This window comes from Coturnix japonica, chromosome 23 (genome assembly GCF_001577835.2).
Source record: "Coturnix japonica isolate 7356 chromosome 23, Coturnix japonica 2.1, whole genome shotgun sequence".
Taxonomy (NCBI): Eukaryota; Metazoa; Chordata; class Aves; order Galliformes; family Phasianidae; genus Coturnix; species Coturnix japonica.
This window is the reverse complement of record NC_029538.1, coordinates 4,719,071-4,733,599: the sequence shown is the minus strand read 5'-3', so window position 1 is coordinate 4,733,599 and position 14,529 is coordinate 4,719,071. Positions and strand designations below refer to the sequence as shown.

The following is a 14,529-nucleotide window of genomic DNA, read 5'->3' as shown; positions in this document are numbered from 1 at the left end:
CCACCTCATACTAACAGAGAATAACCCCAGAAGACGTCCCTCCAGGGTAGGTGGGAACCTCTTCCAGTGCAGTTTCCACCCTGACTCCTGCCATGCTCAAATCCTGCCGGACACCCAGGGAACACCACAGGCCTCGTGCTCCCAGCAGCACTGACCAGCCATGCACTGGGGCACAGGCACTGCCCCTGGCATGCACAGCAGCTCCCCAAGCATGTCCAGCACCTGGCTGTGCTCTGTGGGGGCAAGGGAAGAAACAGATAAAGTTGTACGTCCCAGCACAGGGACAGTGACAGGCCTGGGACTTTGGTATTTCTGGAGGGGTAAGAAATACCAATGGGTAAGAACCCATAGCAAAGAGCAACAGCACTCAGGGCCTTCAGATCTCTCCCAGCTGCCACAGAGTTGACTCAAGCACTGCATTATTTCTGTTGGGGTGGGGAGGAGCAATTTTGCACCACAGGACCCCAGGAACAAGTGGGGTCAGCAGCCCTGGCCCTAAAGAGCAGCCCAGGTCCCCCACCACGGGGTGGGTGGGTGTGCTGGGAACACCAACCTGCACCATCAGACCCAGACACACACCTTCAGAGATGAACAAGCCATGGAAAGACAGAGAAGAGGTGAAAGAGGATGATACAAGAGGAGATGAGAGGAGGGGAGTAAAAGGCTTTTACTTACCATAGTTGCAGGGTGTGCCTTGAGCAGTTAAAGACAGAGCCTTATGGAGCAGTTCAGCCGTATCACACACAGTGTAAAGCTTGGTGTTAGCGTCCAGCATGCGACTGTTTTGTTTGCAAAAAGAACCCCCCACACAGGTCGTCCTCTTTCGCTCTGTGTGTTTTGTTTGTTTAAGACCCGGAGGGTTAGTTAAACTTGTAAGCAAGGATGTCAGTTAATCTTAAAAACAGTTGACATGAAACACAAACTGTACAGGGACACATCATGCTCAATTCAGCGCGCTCTGCTTTGCTTTTTGTTTTCCCTTTTTAACTTTATAACGTCTGTCTGACAGTTGGAATTTTCCAGCAAGCAAATGTTAAGAGTCCTTCGTGCTCCCTGTACAATGAAGCAACTGCACCCCATGGCAGCCACGCTGCAGCCTCACGTATGGGCCAAGGATCTGCGGCACAGCTCCAGTGCCAGCCCTCATCTCATCACCTGGCCTTTGGGAGTGTGAGTGAAAGCTGCCCTGATCAGAGCCCCGCCACAGGGAGCGAGGCCTGGGCAAAACCTGCACACCACAGCTGTTTTCCTGCCCACGAGAGAGGAAAAGGGGAAGAGGGAATGGACCGAGTGCCCTTCCTGCTGCCAGGCTCCTTCCAGCCATGGCCCAGTGCTGGTGGGACTCACATGGAGTCAGCCAAAGTGCTGGGGAGGCCGACTCAAGGGGAGATGCTGTGCTGGGAGGTGACAGCTGCAGATACACATCTCAAATGAGTCCATGTCCTGCTAGAACAAGGCTTCACTCACCAACCCAGCACCAAAACCAGATCCAAGCAGGTCATTGCTTCAGGGTACAGGGAGCCAGCAAGCAAACACACAAATATATCCACTGACACATGTATATACACTTATAGAACACGTACATGTATATCTGAATGACTGCAGACAGCTGGCACAGAGGCAGGAAGGATGCACCCAGAGCACTGGGGCGTGCAGGGCCCCGAGCAGCTCTGCGGGGCCAGTGGGACAACACAGCTCTCCACTTAGGGGGGGTCTTCCTTCAGCCACAACCCCAACAAAGCCCTCACCACTGTGAGGCTGTGCAGGCAATGTGTCCTGCAGGAAACCTCCTCCTTGTGCCTCCTGCCCTCCCACTCAGAAGGGCACCATGTGGAGGAGGCAGACTGCTGGGGTAGAGCTTTCAGGACTGAAGACCATTTTACCTCTTTGCCCACTGTGTGAGCAAACCAACCCTCCTTCAAGCTCTGACTGAAAACACTGCACAGGACAACTCCCAGTGAGCTGTGCCAGGGCTCCTGCTGGGCCACCGGGCCAGCCCTCAGGTGAAAAGATGGGAAGGCAACCACGTGCCAGTGGGTGGGCAGCCATGTGACACACAACCAAACAACACCTTTTTCAGCCCATTTTTCAGTACCTTGTGCTCCGTCTCCTGAGCCAGCTGGCTCTGCAGCTGCTGGAGCTGCTCCGTGGTGTCAGTGCAGAGTGCCTGGTATGTGTCCTTCAGTGCAGCTACCTGAGCAGAAATCTGATCCTTCTCCTGATGGGAAAGCCTGCAAGGGAAAGGGAAATCTCTCAGGGGAGCTCCATAAAGAATCTGCCAGCTCCACAGAATGGGCACGATGTTCTCCCAAAAGAAAAGGACAAACCCACCACGAGTCCCATCTTCCCACTGTCCTGCCCCTTGCAGGGGGAGTAATTGTGCTTGGCAAGGGCTGACCAGCATTAATCTGACCAAACCCCCAAATGTATGGGGTTGAATCACCACTGAAGTGTATTGGAATTGTCCCAGCAATATAAACATCTCATATTTCATAGCTGTTGTTGCAGATGAGAAGAAATGACCCTTTGCTCTGTGTAAATCAGGCGCTGACTTCAAGGATGCCAGCCCACCAGTGCCCACCCCAGGGTAACTCAGCTCCCCCACCTCGGGCTGCACTCACTTGTGGTTGTGCTTTGCCAGGAAGATTTGTGATGTTTTGATGGCCTCAGAGACTTGTTCCTTCTTTGCAGCCAGCTCCTCATTGAGGGCCTGTTGAAAAAGCAAAAGGAAGCTTAATTCAGCCGTAGAAAAACAGCAGAAGTTAAAAAAACAGCCTCATGGTTGTCCCTCACAGTGCATTTCATAGACAGACTCAGGGATTGCGGTCGTGAGAGAGGTAGCACTGCTTTCCTGGGAGCCCAATAACACAGTGCCACCAAGAGGACAGGGGACACGTAACATGTGTGGGTCAGAAGTGGGTCCAGAAAGTCCCTGCCTACCTGCTGCTCTGAGATGGACTTCTCAATGTCTCCCAGCTCCCTGCTCTGGGCAGCAGCTGTTCTGCCTTGCACGCTCTGCTTCAGGCCCACAGCCCAGCCCAAGAGCTCCTTCACCTTGTCCACGTGCTCCTGCTTCTCCTCCTCCACCACTTTCTGCAAATTGAGGAGAAAGACGAGAATCGTTTCAAAGGGGTCCCATGTTCCCAGAGGCTCCCAGGAGCAGCACCTGAGACACAACCTGAACGTGGAACTGAAAGCTGAGAGCACATGATAGAGAAGCAAGTCTGTGTGATCTGAACACGGCTCAGCTCCGTGCAATGCTCTCACCTCCTCCTCCTCCAGCCGCCGCAGAGCATCGCTGATGTACTTGACGTGCTGCGTGGTCAGCGTCACCAGGGCCGTGTATCGAGTGCGCAAATCCATGAACTGCAGGGGGACAGAAGGGCGGCACATCAGCCACAGCCAGCAGAGCTGCTGCACTGCACTGCACTGCACGACATGGAGGCAGCATCTCTGCCCTGAAGGATCCCTAATATGGCCCCACTGAGGGCAGCAGCACCGCAGGGGAGGGACGTGGCCACGCACTGCATGCTGCACAACACTGGAGCTGAGGGGACACTCTGGTCACGGACACGGGACGGGTGCTCAACTCTTACAATGAGGGCTGTTGGGATGTTTGATATCCACACGGAGCAGACAGGACCTCTAAAGGTCTCATCCCAAAGATGCACACACAGTAATGCTGCATGGTGCCCCGGTTATTTACCTCGCCGGGCTGAAGGGCTGAGCCGACCCCGCTGCATTTGGCCCAGGGGTTCCCAGCAGTCCAGGTATTTCATACCTGGCGCTTAGAGCACTAAGCCATCCTCTCTGGCTATTGGAAAAAACAGCGAGGGTGGAAACTGTATTCATCCATCCAGTTCAGCAGGAAGGAGCTCATTTCACAGAGGCAGCTGGGCGTTTGGATGGAGTGGAAGAACCCCCCCAGCCCTCCCCACTCCCCCATGTGAGGCTCAGACACGTCCCTACCTCCTGTGTGATGGCATCCGAGGAGGACAGCATGCGCCGGCGCTTCATGGGGGACTTCTGCTGCGACTCCACAAACGCGCGGTACGTCATGAGCTGCAACTCATAGTCCTGCAAACACAGCGGGGCAGGGAGGACGCTGCAGCCCCTTCCTTCACACCAGCACCCTCAGAGCTGCAGCTCCAAGGGCTGCTTGCAGTCACCTCTCTGCTAACCAGGAGGTCAAGAGCAGGCGAGGTGCAAAGCTGTGCCCTGGCTTTAGGAAGGGCCCTTACCTTGACAGCAGCTGAGTACTGCAGGGAGAACTTCTGACACTGGTCCAGCTTGGCTTGATTCTTCTCGATTTCTGCAGCCAAAGCCTTCAAAAAAATTCAGAGCAAACAATGATTGTCAGCATGGCGGCCACAGGTGAAACGTGCCAAACTTCCGTTCCTATCTTTTGCCTTTTGGGTGAAGTCCAATTTTTTATGCACAGCCCGTTTCAACCTCAAGGTAAGGAGCTCCTCCGCCTCCCTGCCAGCCTTTAAGAATTCATGTTCTCAAGCTCAAAGATGAAGGGATTTTAGCAAAAGAAGACGTGCTCAGGGCAGTGCACGCACTGCAGGACACCCCACGCTCCCATCTCACCGTCTGCTGGCTCAGCTGCTCTGACAGCACCCGGCTGTCCTCCGCCTGCCCAGGTTTCATCAGCTCCTGCTGGGCTGTGATGTCCTCGATCCACTGGATGAGGGCTCTGTGGCACTGACGGTAATCGCTCAGCACCTCCTGGATGCTCTCCAGCTCTGTGTGGCTGAAAGCAGAATGGAAACAAGAGGTGTGAAATCCTGCCACAGGTTAGAGGGGGATCCCTGTCACCCAGGGGCACCCATCGGGGTGAAGAAGCCTGATCCAAACCCTCAGCTAAAGCATGAAATCAGATCTGGGAATGAAGCTGGGAGGTTCCTCACCGGGTCTCGATCTGGGCGCAGGCTCTCTGCCAGCGGTCCCACAGCTGGCTCCCCTTCTCCTGGTAGCGCTCGAGGTCGATGCTGCGCTCCTGTCTCAGCTGGTACAGCTGCTCTCCCACTGCCTTCGCCTTCGCAATCTCCTCCTCTAACACGGAGAACACCGAGTTCTTGCCCTTCACTTCCCCGAGCCATTGCTTCAAGAACAACACGAGGCAGCTCAGGTTTAATGTCACAGAAAGCAGAGCACAGAGCTTCACCTAAGGCTGCCATTAAATCACAGTCCCTCCATTCTGTAGCTGCAAAGCGAGTGAAGGTGCTCATCCTCCCTGACTGCAGCACCTGCAGACCTGGGAGATGCCAACAGGACGGAGCACATTCCCAGCCTGGACCAACCAAGTCTGATTGGTTCAGCAGCCCCTGCCCCAGTGCAGCAGGACACACAGCTGCTAAGAGGTTGGCACGCATCAGCACGTGGCTGCAAGTGGAAGCACAAGGCCACGGCTGCTTTTACAATGAAATAAGGGAGACAAGTCCTCGCAGTTGCTATTTTGGACAGGGAAAACAGCACACAATGTAAACTCAGCACAGAAAGGGAAGGAATCTGCTCAACAAACACCAAAGCATTTGGCTGGTTTCTTTGAAGTGAGCAGCACCAACCTGCAGGGCGCTCCTGTGTGCCTGAATTGCTGTCAGGTCGGCCGGGACAGCCTCCTCCTGGCTCAGCTTCACCTCGTATCCCTTCACCAGAGACTCCGCTCCTTGGGTGTTACGAATGATAATATCAACCGTCTTCAGCCTGGTAAGGCAGAGAAGCAGCACAATGACATCCTGCCTTTGGCAGAGATCCTTTGGGCTGTGAGGCAGTTTGCGCCCCAAGCCACAACAGAGGGTTGTGTTAAGGGGACCAGAAGGAAGGTCAGAATTGCACACAGAATGGAGCCCAGGAGCAGAGGCAGGTGCCACTCACTTGTCCAGGTAGACAGAGGACAGCCCATACGTCTGCTCCATCTTGTTCACCACCAAGTCGAGCTCCGAGCGCAGTCGTGGTGTGCTGGGGCCGCCGGGCGCTCTGCTGAGGAAGCTGTAGCAGCGCTCAGAAACGCAGCGCAGGTCGGACTTCAGCTGCTGAAGATCCTCCTGTGTGCGCTGCAGGAGGAAGGAGAGAAGGTGAAAGGAGCCCAAACAGGCAGAGAAAAGCAGGTGGTGAAGGAGACGGGATGAGATGGAGCAGGAAACCCACTTGGGTTTTTCTGTGCAGGAAGGTCCCCTCAAGCCCCACACCCAGTGCCCACACATCCAGCCCAGAGGGGTTACAGCCATTGCAGGCACACATGGAGAGCAGCACCCAGCACCCCCAGCTGAGGACTGACCTCCTGCTCGGCGATGCGGATGGTGTTCTCCTGGATGCTGTCACCATCCGCTCGGGTGCTGCTGGGGGACTGGATGCGGCTCACGAGTCGCTGCTCACACTCCTCCAGGCGCAGACGGATGTTCTGGAGCTCAGAGAGATACGTCCTGGCAACTGTCTCGTCCTTGTCTTCTGCACATTGGGGACAAACCAAAAGAGCAGCTCACAGCCGCACTCGGTACCTGCTCAGAGCCCATCATGCTGGCAACGTGGCACTGAGGTCTTTGCTCAGGTAGAAAACAAAAGCATCAGATCTTCCCATCGAAATGGGGCTGAGAATCGGTCCAGCCACAGGGCACCTCACTGAGACCCGGGTCCTAATGGGACCGAGCTCTGAGCAGTGGGACTGCAGCTGCCACAGCCATTTTGTTAACAGACTGAACACAGGAAGGACACATCCCGACTAATGACAAGCCTGTCTCCAGCAGCGTTAGGGGAAGAGGGCTCTGCATTAACCTGGAGCTGCAAAGCCAAGTCTGTGCTGCGGGAACATTGTTGGACAAAGGCCGAATATTTGAATGGATGGAGGAATAAACAGAGCAGCTGTTCACAATACCATCCAGCCAGCTCAAGACACATGAGAAAATGAAGCTGTCCCATAAATCCTTTGTTTATTAGTCCCCACAGCTCCCGGCTAATCCACCAGTCGCACAGAGCTCACCGTTCTCCATGGACTCCAGCAGCTGCTGGATGTGTTCCTTGGAAGACTCCACTTCTTCCTCCAGGCGCAGACGGTCTGACACTGAGAAGAGCTCGGAGTCGCGGCTGTCCTGCAGGAAGTCCTCGTAGTGCGCCTGGAGGCTCCTCAGCGCCTGCTGGCACTCACCCTGCGCCAGGGATCGGAGCTGCAAGGGGAAAAGCAGCGCATCCATCACGGGATCACACCATGCAGGTCACCGAAGCCGACCTTCCCAGCTCCATCACCTCCATTTGCTCTTTAGAGCAGAACAGTTCTATGTTGGCCCCCTCCATCATTGCGCATCCCTAATGAAACGCTAAGTCCACAATCCCTTATCCTTATTACAGCTCATTGCAAACTGCAGATGTTCTTTTTAATGGGAAAAACTGCAATCGTTCTGTACTGAGCCCCCGAGCTCAGGTTCTGCCTTTGCCCCATGTGACTGCAGGTCCCTGCTCTTCCCTTTCACACTCCCTGCTCCCCACCACTGTGTGAGTGAGCCCGGTCAGCGTACCACACCTTTTCCATGCTGAAGCTCTGCACCAAGGCTATGTCCTTCCGCAGGTAGTTCCAGGAGATGAGGCTCTTTGTGTTCATATGGAGCTGGTGCCAGAGAGCCATCACTTTCTGGTACAACTGTTCCACCCTGCGATGGGAATGAGCAGCTCCATCAGCCCCAGCTCTCCCAGCACATCAGCCCCAACCCCAGCACAAGGGGTATCTGCACCCCTGGGCCCCCCCCCAGAAGCAGGTTACCTGTTGGCCATCTCAATGGCCTCTTTGTTGGGAGGGGGAATCAGGAAGCACACAGAGGGCACCATGGCCTCGTTCCCTGTGGGGCTGATCACCTTCCACTTGGTTCTCTGTGAGTTGTCCTCCAGCACACACTCGTCATTCCGGCAGATGGTGATCTGCAGCAGCACCAACAAACACGCAGCCCATCAGTGGGGCTGCACCCACCTGTGGCTCACACCCCTCCTGCAGGGAAAGCTGCTTCCCCATCAGCCTCTGCAGCTGATCAAGCAAAAGCACAGGACACTGCCAAGCAGAGCAGCGTGCTCATGTCTGCAGAGGAAGGGGCCAGGAAGCAGAGCTGGCTGTCACCCACGTGCTGGTTTGGCTGAGGCTGATGAAGCCCATCCTCCCTGGGGAAAAGAACTTTAACTCCTTCCCAGAATAAACCTGAGACATGGAAATCTCCTCCAGGAAGGACAGCTGGCTCCTTCCCTCCTCCTCTCTTCCCACTGCATCCCTAATTTTCATTGACAGCCACTACAAAACTAGTTCTAAAACCTCATGGGTGCTTCCCCCTGCCACGCTGTGCCCTCCCACTCAAAGCCGGGCTCAAATCCACGCAAAATCTTCCCCTCCCAGCCCGCACCTCGATCTGCCGATAGTCACACACAGCCTTGATGGGGATGGTGCTCTTCACCAGGTGCTCTGGGTTCCTGGGCTTGAGCTGAACGATGCTCTTGGACCGTCCCACCAGGCTGGCGACGGAGCTCTTTGACTGGATGAGCTGCTCCTTCTCATCCTGGCAGGGAGAAGGACAAAGCACAGGTTACTCAGTGAGCAGAAGGAGGAAGAGGAGGAGGAGGAAGAGGAAGAGGAGAGGTTTCTTAATACACCACAGCACCCCCACCCCAACGCCGCCCTTCCAGATCTATGCTGGGACTGCAGGGGCTGGACAGACATCGGAACATCAGAGCTGCTGCTTGCCCAGGGTGGGGAGAAGGGACTGAGAGGGATGGATGGGAGGAAAGATGGAAGGGAGAAGCCTTCAGACCAGGAGCGGGACCTCTCCACTACTCCTCCTGCTGCCCCCATGCACACCTCTGGCTCTGGCTCTCAGGACAAGAGATCATTGTCTTTCAAAATGGAATAAAGAGAACATAGCATACACCAAAATTAAAGTCCCAGCAGGTTTTAAGTGGCAAAGAGAAGGACAAGCCCCAGCCCCTGGAAGAGACACCAAGGAAGCATGCTCCCTCTTCTATAGCAAAGAATGGAGATGTGTTTAAATCAATGGCTGGAATGGGGCTACAACAGCTGATGGGTACCACATCTCAGGAGATGTGACCAGCAGGGCTGATCACACAGGTCTGGACGTGGGCAGAAACCTGTTGGTGGGAGGAACTGCTGTATCCGACCCCCTGCATAATGGGGTGACCCAGAGGTTGGTGGCAAAGCTCCCATGGACAGGACAGGGACACGTGCAGCTCACAGGACTGGTCACAGCTAGACTGGCCACAAAGGCTAAAGAGGACTCCAGAACAACGCTCTCCCTCATGCTTTGAACTCTCAGGGTTGGTTAGTGTGCTATGAGCAGAGGGGGATAATTTAATGGTAAAAGGAAGGAAAAAAAAAAAAAAAAAGAAGAAGAAATGATTAAGTAAACTACCTGTGCCTGTCCCCGGGAGCATGATTGGAAGAAATACAACTTTAACTCGTTAGGTAAGAAAGAGTGACAAAGAAGCTGCCAGCCTCCACACACACAGACTGAGCCCTTCTGCCCTTCCATAAGGCTGAGGTTAACCCACAGCCCAAGCCCTCCCTGCCCACGTCTCCACACCCCACAAGGGTGGCAGGGACTCCCCAGACCCACCATGGAGTCCTGCAGCAGGTCTTCCAGCCGCGTCAGGCTCGTGCTGTGGTCGCAGGAATATTTCCTTCTGATGGAGTCCTGCAGGTTGCGCAGGTACGTCTCCGACTCACGGGCATCGCTGAAGAACTGCAAAGCCAAAAGGTGTCACAGAAACCTGCACAGCTCAACGCAGCCATCAGCAGCACAGCGCTGCAGGGCAGCACCCCAGCTCCCACCAGGAGCAGGGTTTGCTCTCCCACTCAGACCCGGGGATCCGGGGCTCCCTGTCCTGCAATACCTGGAAATAGGCAGCGTTCTCCTTCACGTGCTGCTCCACGCACAGGCAGAGCTGCTTGATCCACTGCCACTGGCTCTGCACAGCAGCACTGTAGGCCTGTGGAGCAGACAGCAAACAGCAGTGAGCAGTGAGCGCTCACCAGCCAGGAGGGTCACAGGAAGGACACAGCCACCGCTGGTGGGATGCACATAAATGGGCAACGCTCTGCCTGCTGTCGGTCTGTTTGGACACAGACAAAGCACAGGAAAGCAGAGCAGGAAGCAGCACACAAGGGCTGCTGCAGGCACAATCTCCAACCTGCAGGTCCCACAGCAGGAGGAAGCCCTCAGCCCCATGACGTGCTGCTGTCAGCCCTGGTGCTGTGAGGGCTCCCTGGGCAGGGCAGTAGCTCTGCACATCTCCCACACTCACGGCAGAAGATTTGCTGCCCCCAGCACCCGCTCACCTCCACAGTTTGCTTGGCAGGGTGGTTCTCCAGGGCCAGCAGCTCAGCGGTGTCTTGCAGGGAGCGGAAGATGTCCTGCTTCTCCTCCAGCTCCATCGTCAGCTCCTGCATGAAGGACACAGGCACAGTTCAAATCTCAGCTATCAGCAGCAGCCTGCGCTCACAGCACGTGTCCAGCTAATGGAACAAGCAGTATCAGAGCACTGCAGTAAACAGCAGCAGATCCCAGCTGCTGATAGGGAACCAGCAAGGCTTGTCTGAGCACCATCAGGCTGCCCTGTGCACCAAACACACAGGGCAGAGCTAACACTGGACTTGGAAGCCTGCCCGGGGACCTCCTCAGTTTCAAACATTACAATTGTGGGAAGACAGCAATTTATTTATACTGCTTTAAAGAGGCATCAGTTTTCCTCTTTAGCCAAGACTTTTTTTCATCTGTGTAAGGATGGCTTTAGTTTCAAGCTGTGCTAACAGACAATTTCTGATACCTTTGCAACTGACACTGAATTGAGCAGACTTTTTTTGCACCTTCAGCCCCAGGCAGAGCTGCACTAGTGAACTACAAGCTCTGACTCATGGATCGTGCACCGTGCACCCCAGGGACTTCTGCATGGAGCTGGAGGGCAGCGCAGTGCAACCAGGAGCTGCTCCCCACAGCCCGGCCGGTCACTCACCGAGAAGTAGTTTCTCTTAGCTGCGATGTTCGGGTTGTTGTCACTCCAGTCATAGGCCAGTTCCTCCTCCTCCTTCTCATTCAGCCATATCAGCTCAGCAGTGGCCCGAGACACAAAGCCGTGCAGGCTCTGCAGGTGTCTCAGTCGGAAGCTCGAGGTTTCCTGGACACAACGAAGTGACCCATCCCTGTGAGCTCAGACAGCCAGGGCTGAGCCATGAGAGATGCTGCTCCCTCACTGCCCTGCAGCTGAGCGCTCCCTCCCGCCCTCACAGCAGAACTGGGCTGCTTGACCCGTGTGCCCAGGACACAGCATGTGTTCCCTGCAGCACCAGGCATTGCTCGAGGCGCAGACAGAGCCCACTCACCAGCAGTTTGCAGTACTGTGTCTCCAGCTTGCCCAGCGTCTCTGTGTAGCTAGCACGGAAATTCTGAGACATCTTACCCTGAAGGATGAAAGCATCCCTGTTATCTGATGCAGGACAGCATCCTCCAAAACCCCACCCCCAGATCCATCTCCCCAGCTCTCAATGAGCGAGAGGGGGCAGAGACAATGCTCAGAGCAGCAGCCCAGCATCATTCACAAGCTCTGTCCTTAAAAACCCATCTGCCCCATCCACCCACGGGAGGGGACATCCCGACGCTGTCACCCTCCCTTGCACACAGTCCAGGTGCTGCCATACCTCATACAGCCGTGCCTCCTTGACGCTGGAGCCCAGCTCCTCCACGCTGCTGTGGATGTGCCGCTGTGTCTCCAGCTGGGTTTCCACGCTGGGCAGGTCGCTGCCCCACTCCGCCCGCTCCAACCTCATCTGCAACAAGCCAAGAGTCCAGGTCAGCCCTCCTGGGCTGGAGGGTCACCTCAGAGGGCCAAGGAAACCTCCTGGTTGATGAAGGAGGTGATGAACCACACAGCAGCCCTAGCAGGGGACCCCAAGCCCACGGGACAGACTGGTCAGTGCAGATTTGCATGCGGCTTTGAAGACATCCTCCAATACGCAATGAAAATTGGGATCACATGAGAGAGAACAAGACAAAAGCTCTCAAGAAACTCAGAGCCATCAAAACAACCACCATCTCCAGACAAAATCACGGGTCCTCCCTCATCAGTGTGCAGGAAGGGGGTCAGCACTCACCTGCATCTCCTCCACCCAGGCCAGCAGCTCATACACGAAGCGCAGGCTGCCTTCATCCTCAGAGGAGGAGATGGCCACCAGCTCTGTCCTGGTCATGGGCTTCCTGAACCAGGAGGCAGATGAGGTGTGCAGCCCTTTGGTCAGGGACTCGCCCTTCAGCTGAGTGGTGCTCAGGGTGGGTGCGGGCACCAGCTCCAGCGTGGAGAAGTGGCCCTTTCTGTACAGGTTGGTGCACTCGAGCCTCAGCGTCACCAGCTCGTCCTGCAGGCGCATGATCCTGGAGGAGCAGCCAAGGAGTGAGCAGACGAGGAGGTGTCATGGTTTTGTAATGTTGCTGATGCTGTGCTGCCTCCTGGCACACACCAGGACGACACGCAGCAGCTCCGGAGCCCACCTCCCAACACAGCCCCACTCACCTGAACGCCAGCTCCTCCAGCTGGTAATAATTCTCATCCCGCAGGATCTGCACGTCCACCTGCAGCTGGCGGATCAGCCCCTCACACTCCTGCAGGTACACCACTACATCGGCCTCGTACTGCACCGACTGGCCGGCCTCCAGGTGGGCAGCATCCTGCGTGCAGATGGGAGAGACTGAGGGCTGCTTCCCAGTGGGCAGGGAGAGCAGAAAGCCAGCACTGACTCCAGTCCTAAAGGACCTCTTCAACCCTAAATTCAGTTACGGTTATGTCTGTTAGCACTCACACCTCACTCAGGATGTTGCCTTTAGAAACCCCCAATAAACGGAAGGGACAGAGATGGCCAAGAAAGAAGAGGCAGGAAAATAAAAGAGCCAAAAGAAGGGGAAATAACAATGTCAGCCCCCACTCACAGCCTGCAGCGTGTTCTTTGCAAGTGTCAGTTTCTCTTCACAGCTCAAAGCGCCATTCTGGATTTTGTTGGCAATTTGTAGCAGCAGTTCCAGCCTGCGGAGATGGATGGGAGGAAGTGAGGGAAAGGCACTGGGCCGCCCCTTTGGGCACGGGGCTGTTTCCATGGGGCACAGAGGAGCACCAACCTCTCCACTGCTGGCCGCAGGAGCTTCTCACGCTCCAACATCTCGATGATCAACTTGCCCCACTCCTCCTCCACGTCGTTGGGGTGATACCCCTGCGGCAACTTGATGCGTCCAAACTCAATCCACACCTGCAGAAAACACCAACAAAATAGCAACTCGTTCCTCCCCAGGTTGGCCAAACTGCGGCAAGGAAGGTAGAGCTGTGAGGCAATGTCTGCCTCCACTCCCACCCAGAGCTCTTTGCTAAATAATTTGCCCCAGGGTTATTTCCACTTCTCCGTTCCAAAATAAACCTGGAGTGAACACACCATAGTCTTGCTAAAAGCACAGCACTCCCACCTGCAAGCCTCTGCACAGCCATGATGAGCCTCACCTCCAACAGCTTGTACAGCTCCTCTATCCTTCCCTTCTCCTGCTCTCTCGCCGGGATTTCAGTTTCTTTGAAGTGTATGTATTGGTTATAAAGTGCCTGTGATGAGAAAGGCTGCATCAGAAACCACCCCAGGGAACAGCACCACGCAGCACTGTGTGCAGGGACCACATCAGGACCCACCTTCAGCTCTACAGGGTTCTGGGGGAAGGATTTATCCGACATGAGTATCGTGTGCTGCTTGATCCAGGAGATGAGGGACTCCAAGCGGGTCTGGTACTCCAGCCACCTCGAGTCCACCTCCTGCAGGGGAGAACACACCGTGGTCAGCACTTCCACATCCCTGTGTGCCTCTGGACCATCACAGCACAGCACCAGGAGCACACAGCCAGCAGCCCGTGCTGCTTGGGAGGGCTGATGGGGAAGCTCCTTCCTCCCACAAGCTGCTCCCAGCCTGTAAGGGCTGAAGTGAGACCTCCGAGTCCCCCCCACAGTCTGGGTGCTGAGCCGCATTGCTTACGATCGCACTGATCCCTTCTCCTCCCTCAGGGACTTTGGGAAAGGCATCGTAGATTGAAGACACATAAGTTATCACCGACTTCTCATCCGGAGATGGAACATCCACGTCTGCAGAGGAGGAGCAGAAGCTGTGAGGGACCGGAGCAGACACTGTGCTCAGCTCTGTCCTGCCCTCAGCAGCCACTCACCTTCTGCATCCAGCAGCCGCGTCACCCCCAGCCGCTCTGCGATCTCAAAGGCCTGCTCCAGGTTCTCCCGGTTACTCTGGATCTGCACCCGCTCCATGTCCACCAGATCCGGCCTGCAAGACACGGTGAGAGTCCCAACACTGGGACACAGCATCCCAACCTCGTTATACCTCACCCCAACCCACAGCCTGACGCCTCGGTTGCTTTTTCTGACCTCCCGCCCTCAGCTCCTTGATGCAGATGGTTCCAAGGCAAAAGAGACCCCAAAAACCTCACCCACATCCTGAGCAACTGAATACCA

General features: G+C 55.6%; 1 protein-coding gene across 29 annotated transcripts in view; it reads right to left on the bottom strand.

Annotated features, from left to right (window-relative positions):
- MACF1 (microtubule actin crosslinking factor 1) overlaps positions 1-14,529 on the bottom strand; it is a 108,849-nt gene that overhangs the window by 61,999 nt on the left and 32,321 nt on the right. For 18 of the 29 annotated variants that reach the window (XM_032448988.1, XM_032448991.1, XM_032448981.1 and 15 more), the window contains 30 exons: positions 14,229-14,341; positions 14,042-14,148; positions 13,705-13,824; positions 13,525-13,620; positions 13,152-13,279; positions 12,966-13,059; positions 12,553-12,707; positions 12,137-12,413; positions 11,684-11,812; positions 11,369-11,446; positions 11,002-11,163; positions 10,328-10,432; positions 9,883-9,978; positions 9,606-9,731; positions 9,402-9,407; positions 8,382-8,534; positions 7,757-7,911; positions 7,520-7,646; positions 6,983-7,166; positions 6,284-6,453; positions 5,881-6,059; positions 5,571-5,709; positions 4,914-5,107; positions 4,594-4,756; positions 4,242-4,325; positions 3,970-4,077; positions 3,268-3,366; positions 2,941-3,093; positions 2,622-2,710; positions 2,096-2,231 (listed from right to left, as the gene is read on the bottom strand). In XM_032448988.1, coding sequence (XP_032304879.1) covers positions 2,096-2,231; positions 2,622-2,710; positions 2,941-3,093; positions 3,268-3,366; positions 3,970-4,077; positions 4,242-4,325; positions 4,594-4,756; positions 4,914-5,107; positions 5,571-5,709; positions 5,881-6,059; positions 6,284-6,453; positions 6,983-7,166; positions 7,520-7,646; positions 7,757-7,911; positions 8,382-8,534; positions 9,402-9,407; positions 9,606-9,731; positions 9,883-9,978; positions 10,328-10,432; positions 11,002-11,163; positions 11,369-11,446; positions 11,684-11,812; positions 12,137-12,413; positions 12,553-12,707; positions 12,966-13,059; positions 13,152-13,279; positions 13,525-13,620; positions 13,705-13,824; positions 14,042-14,148; positions 14,229-14,341 — 3,925 coding nt within the window. Of the gene's footprint in view, positions 1-675; positions 767-2,095; positions 2,232-2,621; positions 2,711-2,940; positions 3,094-3,267; positions 3,367-3,969; positions 4,078-4,241; positions 4,326-4,593; positions 4,757-4,913; positions 5,108-5,570; positions 5,710-5,880; positions 6,060-6,283; positions 6,454-6,982; positions 7,167-7,519; positions 7,647-7,756; positions 7,912-8,381; positions 8,535-9,401; positions 9,408-9,605; positions 9,732-9,882; positions 9,979-10,327; positions 10,433-11,001; positions 11,164-11,368; positions 11,447-11,683; positions 11,813-12,136; positions 12,414-12,552; positions 12,708-12,965; positions 13,060-13,151; positions 13,280-13,524; positions 13,621-13,704; positions 13,825-14,041; positions 14,149-14,228; positions 14,342-14,529 lie in introns of those variants that run through there. The other 11 variants (XM_015883404.2, XM_032448992.1, XM_015883405.2 and 8 more) reach the window with 2 other exon arrangements.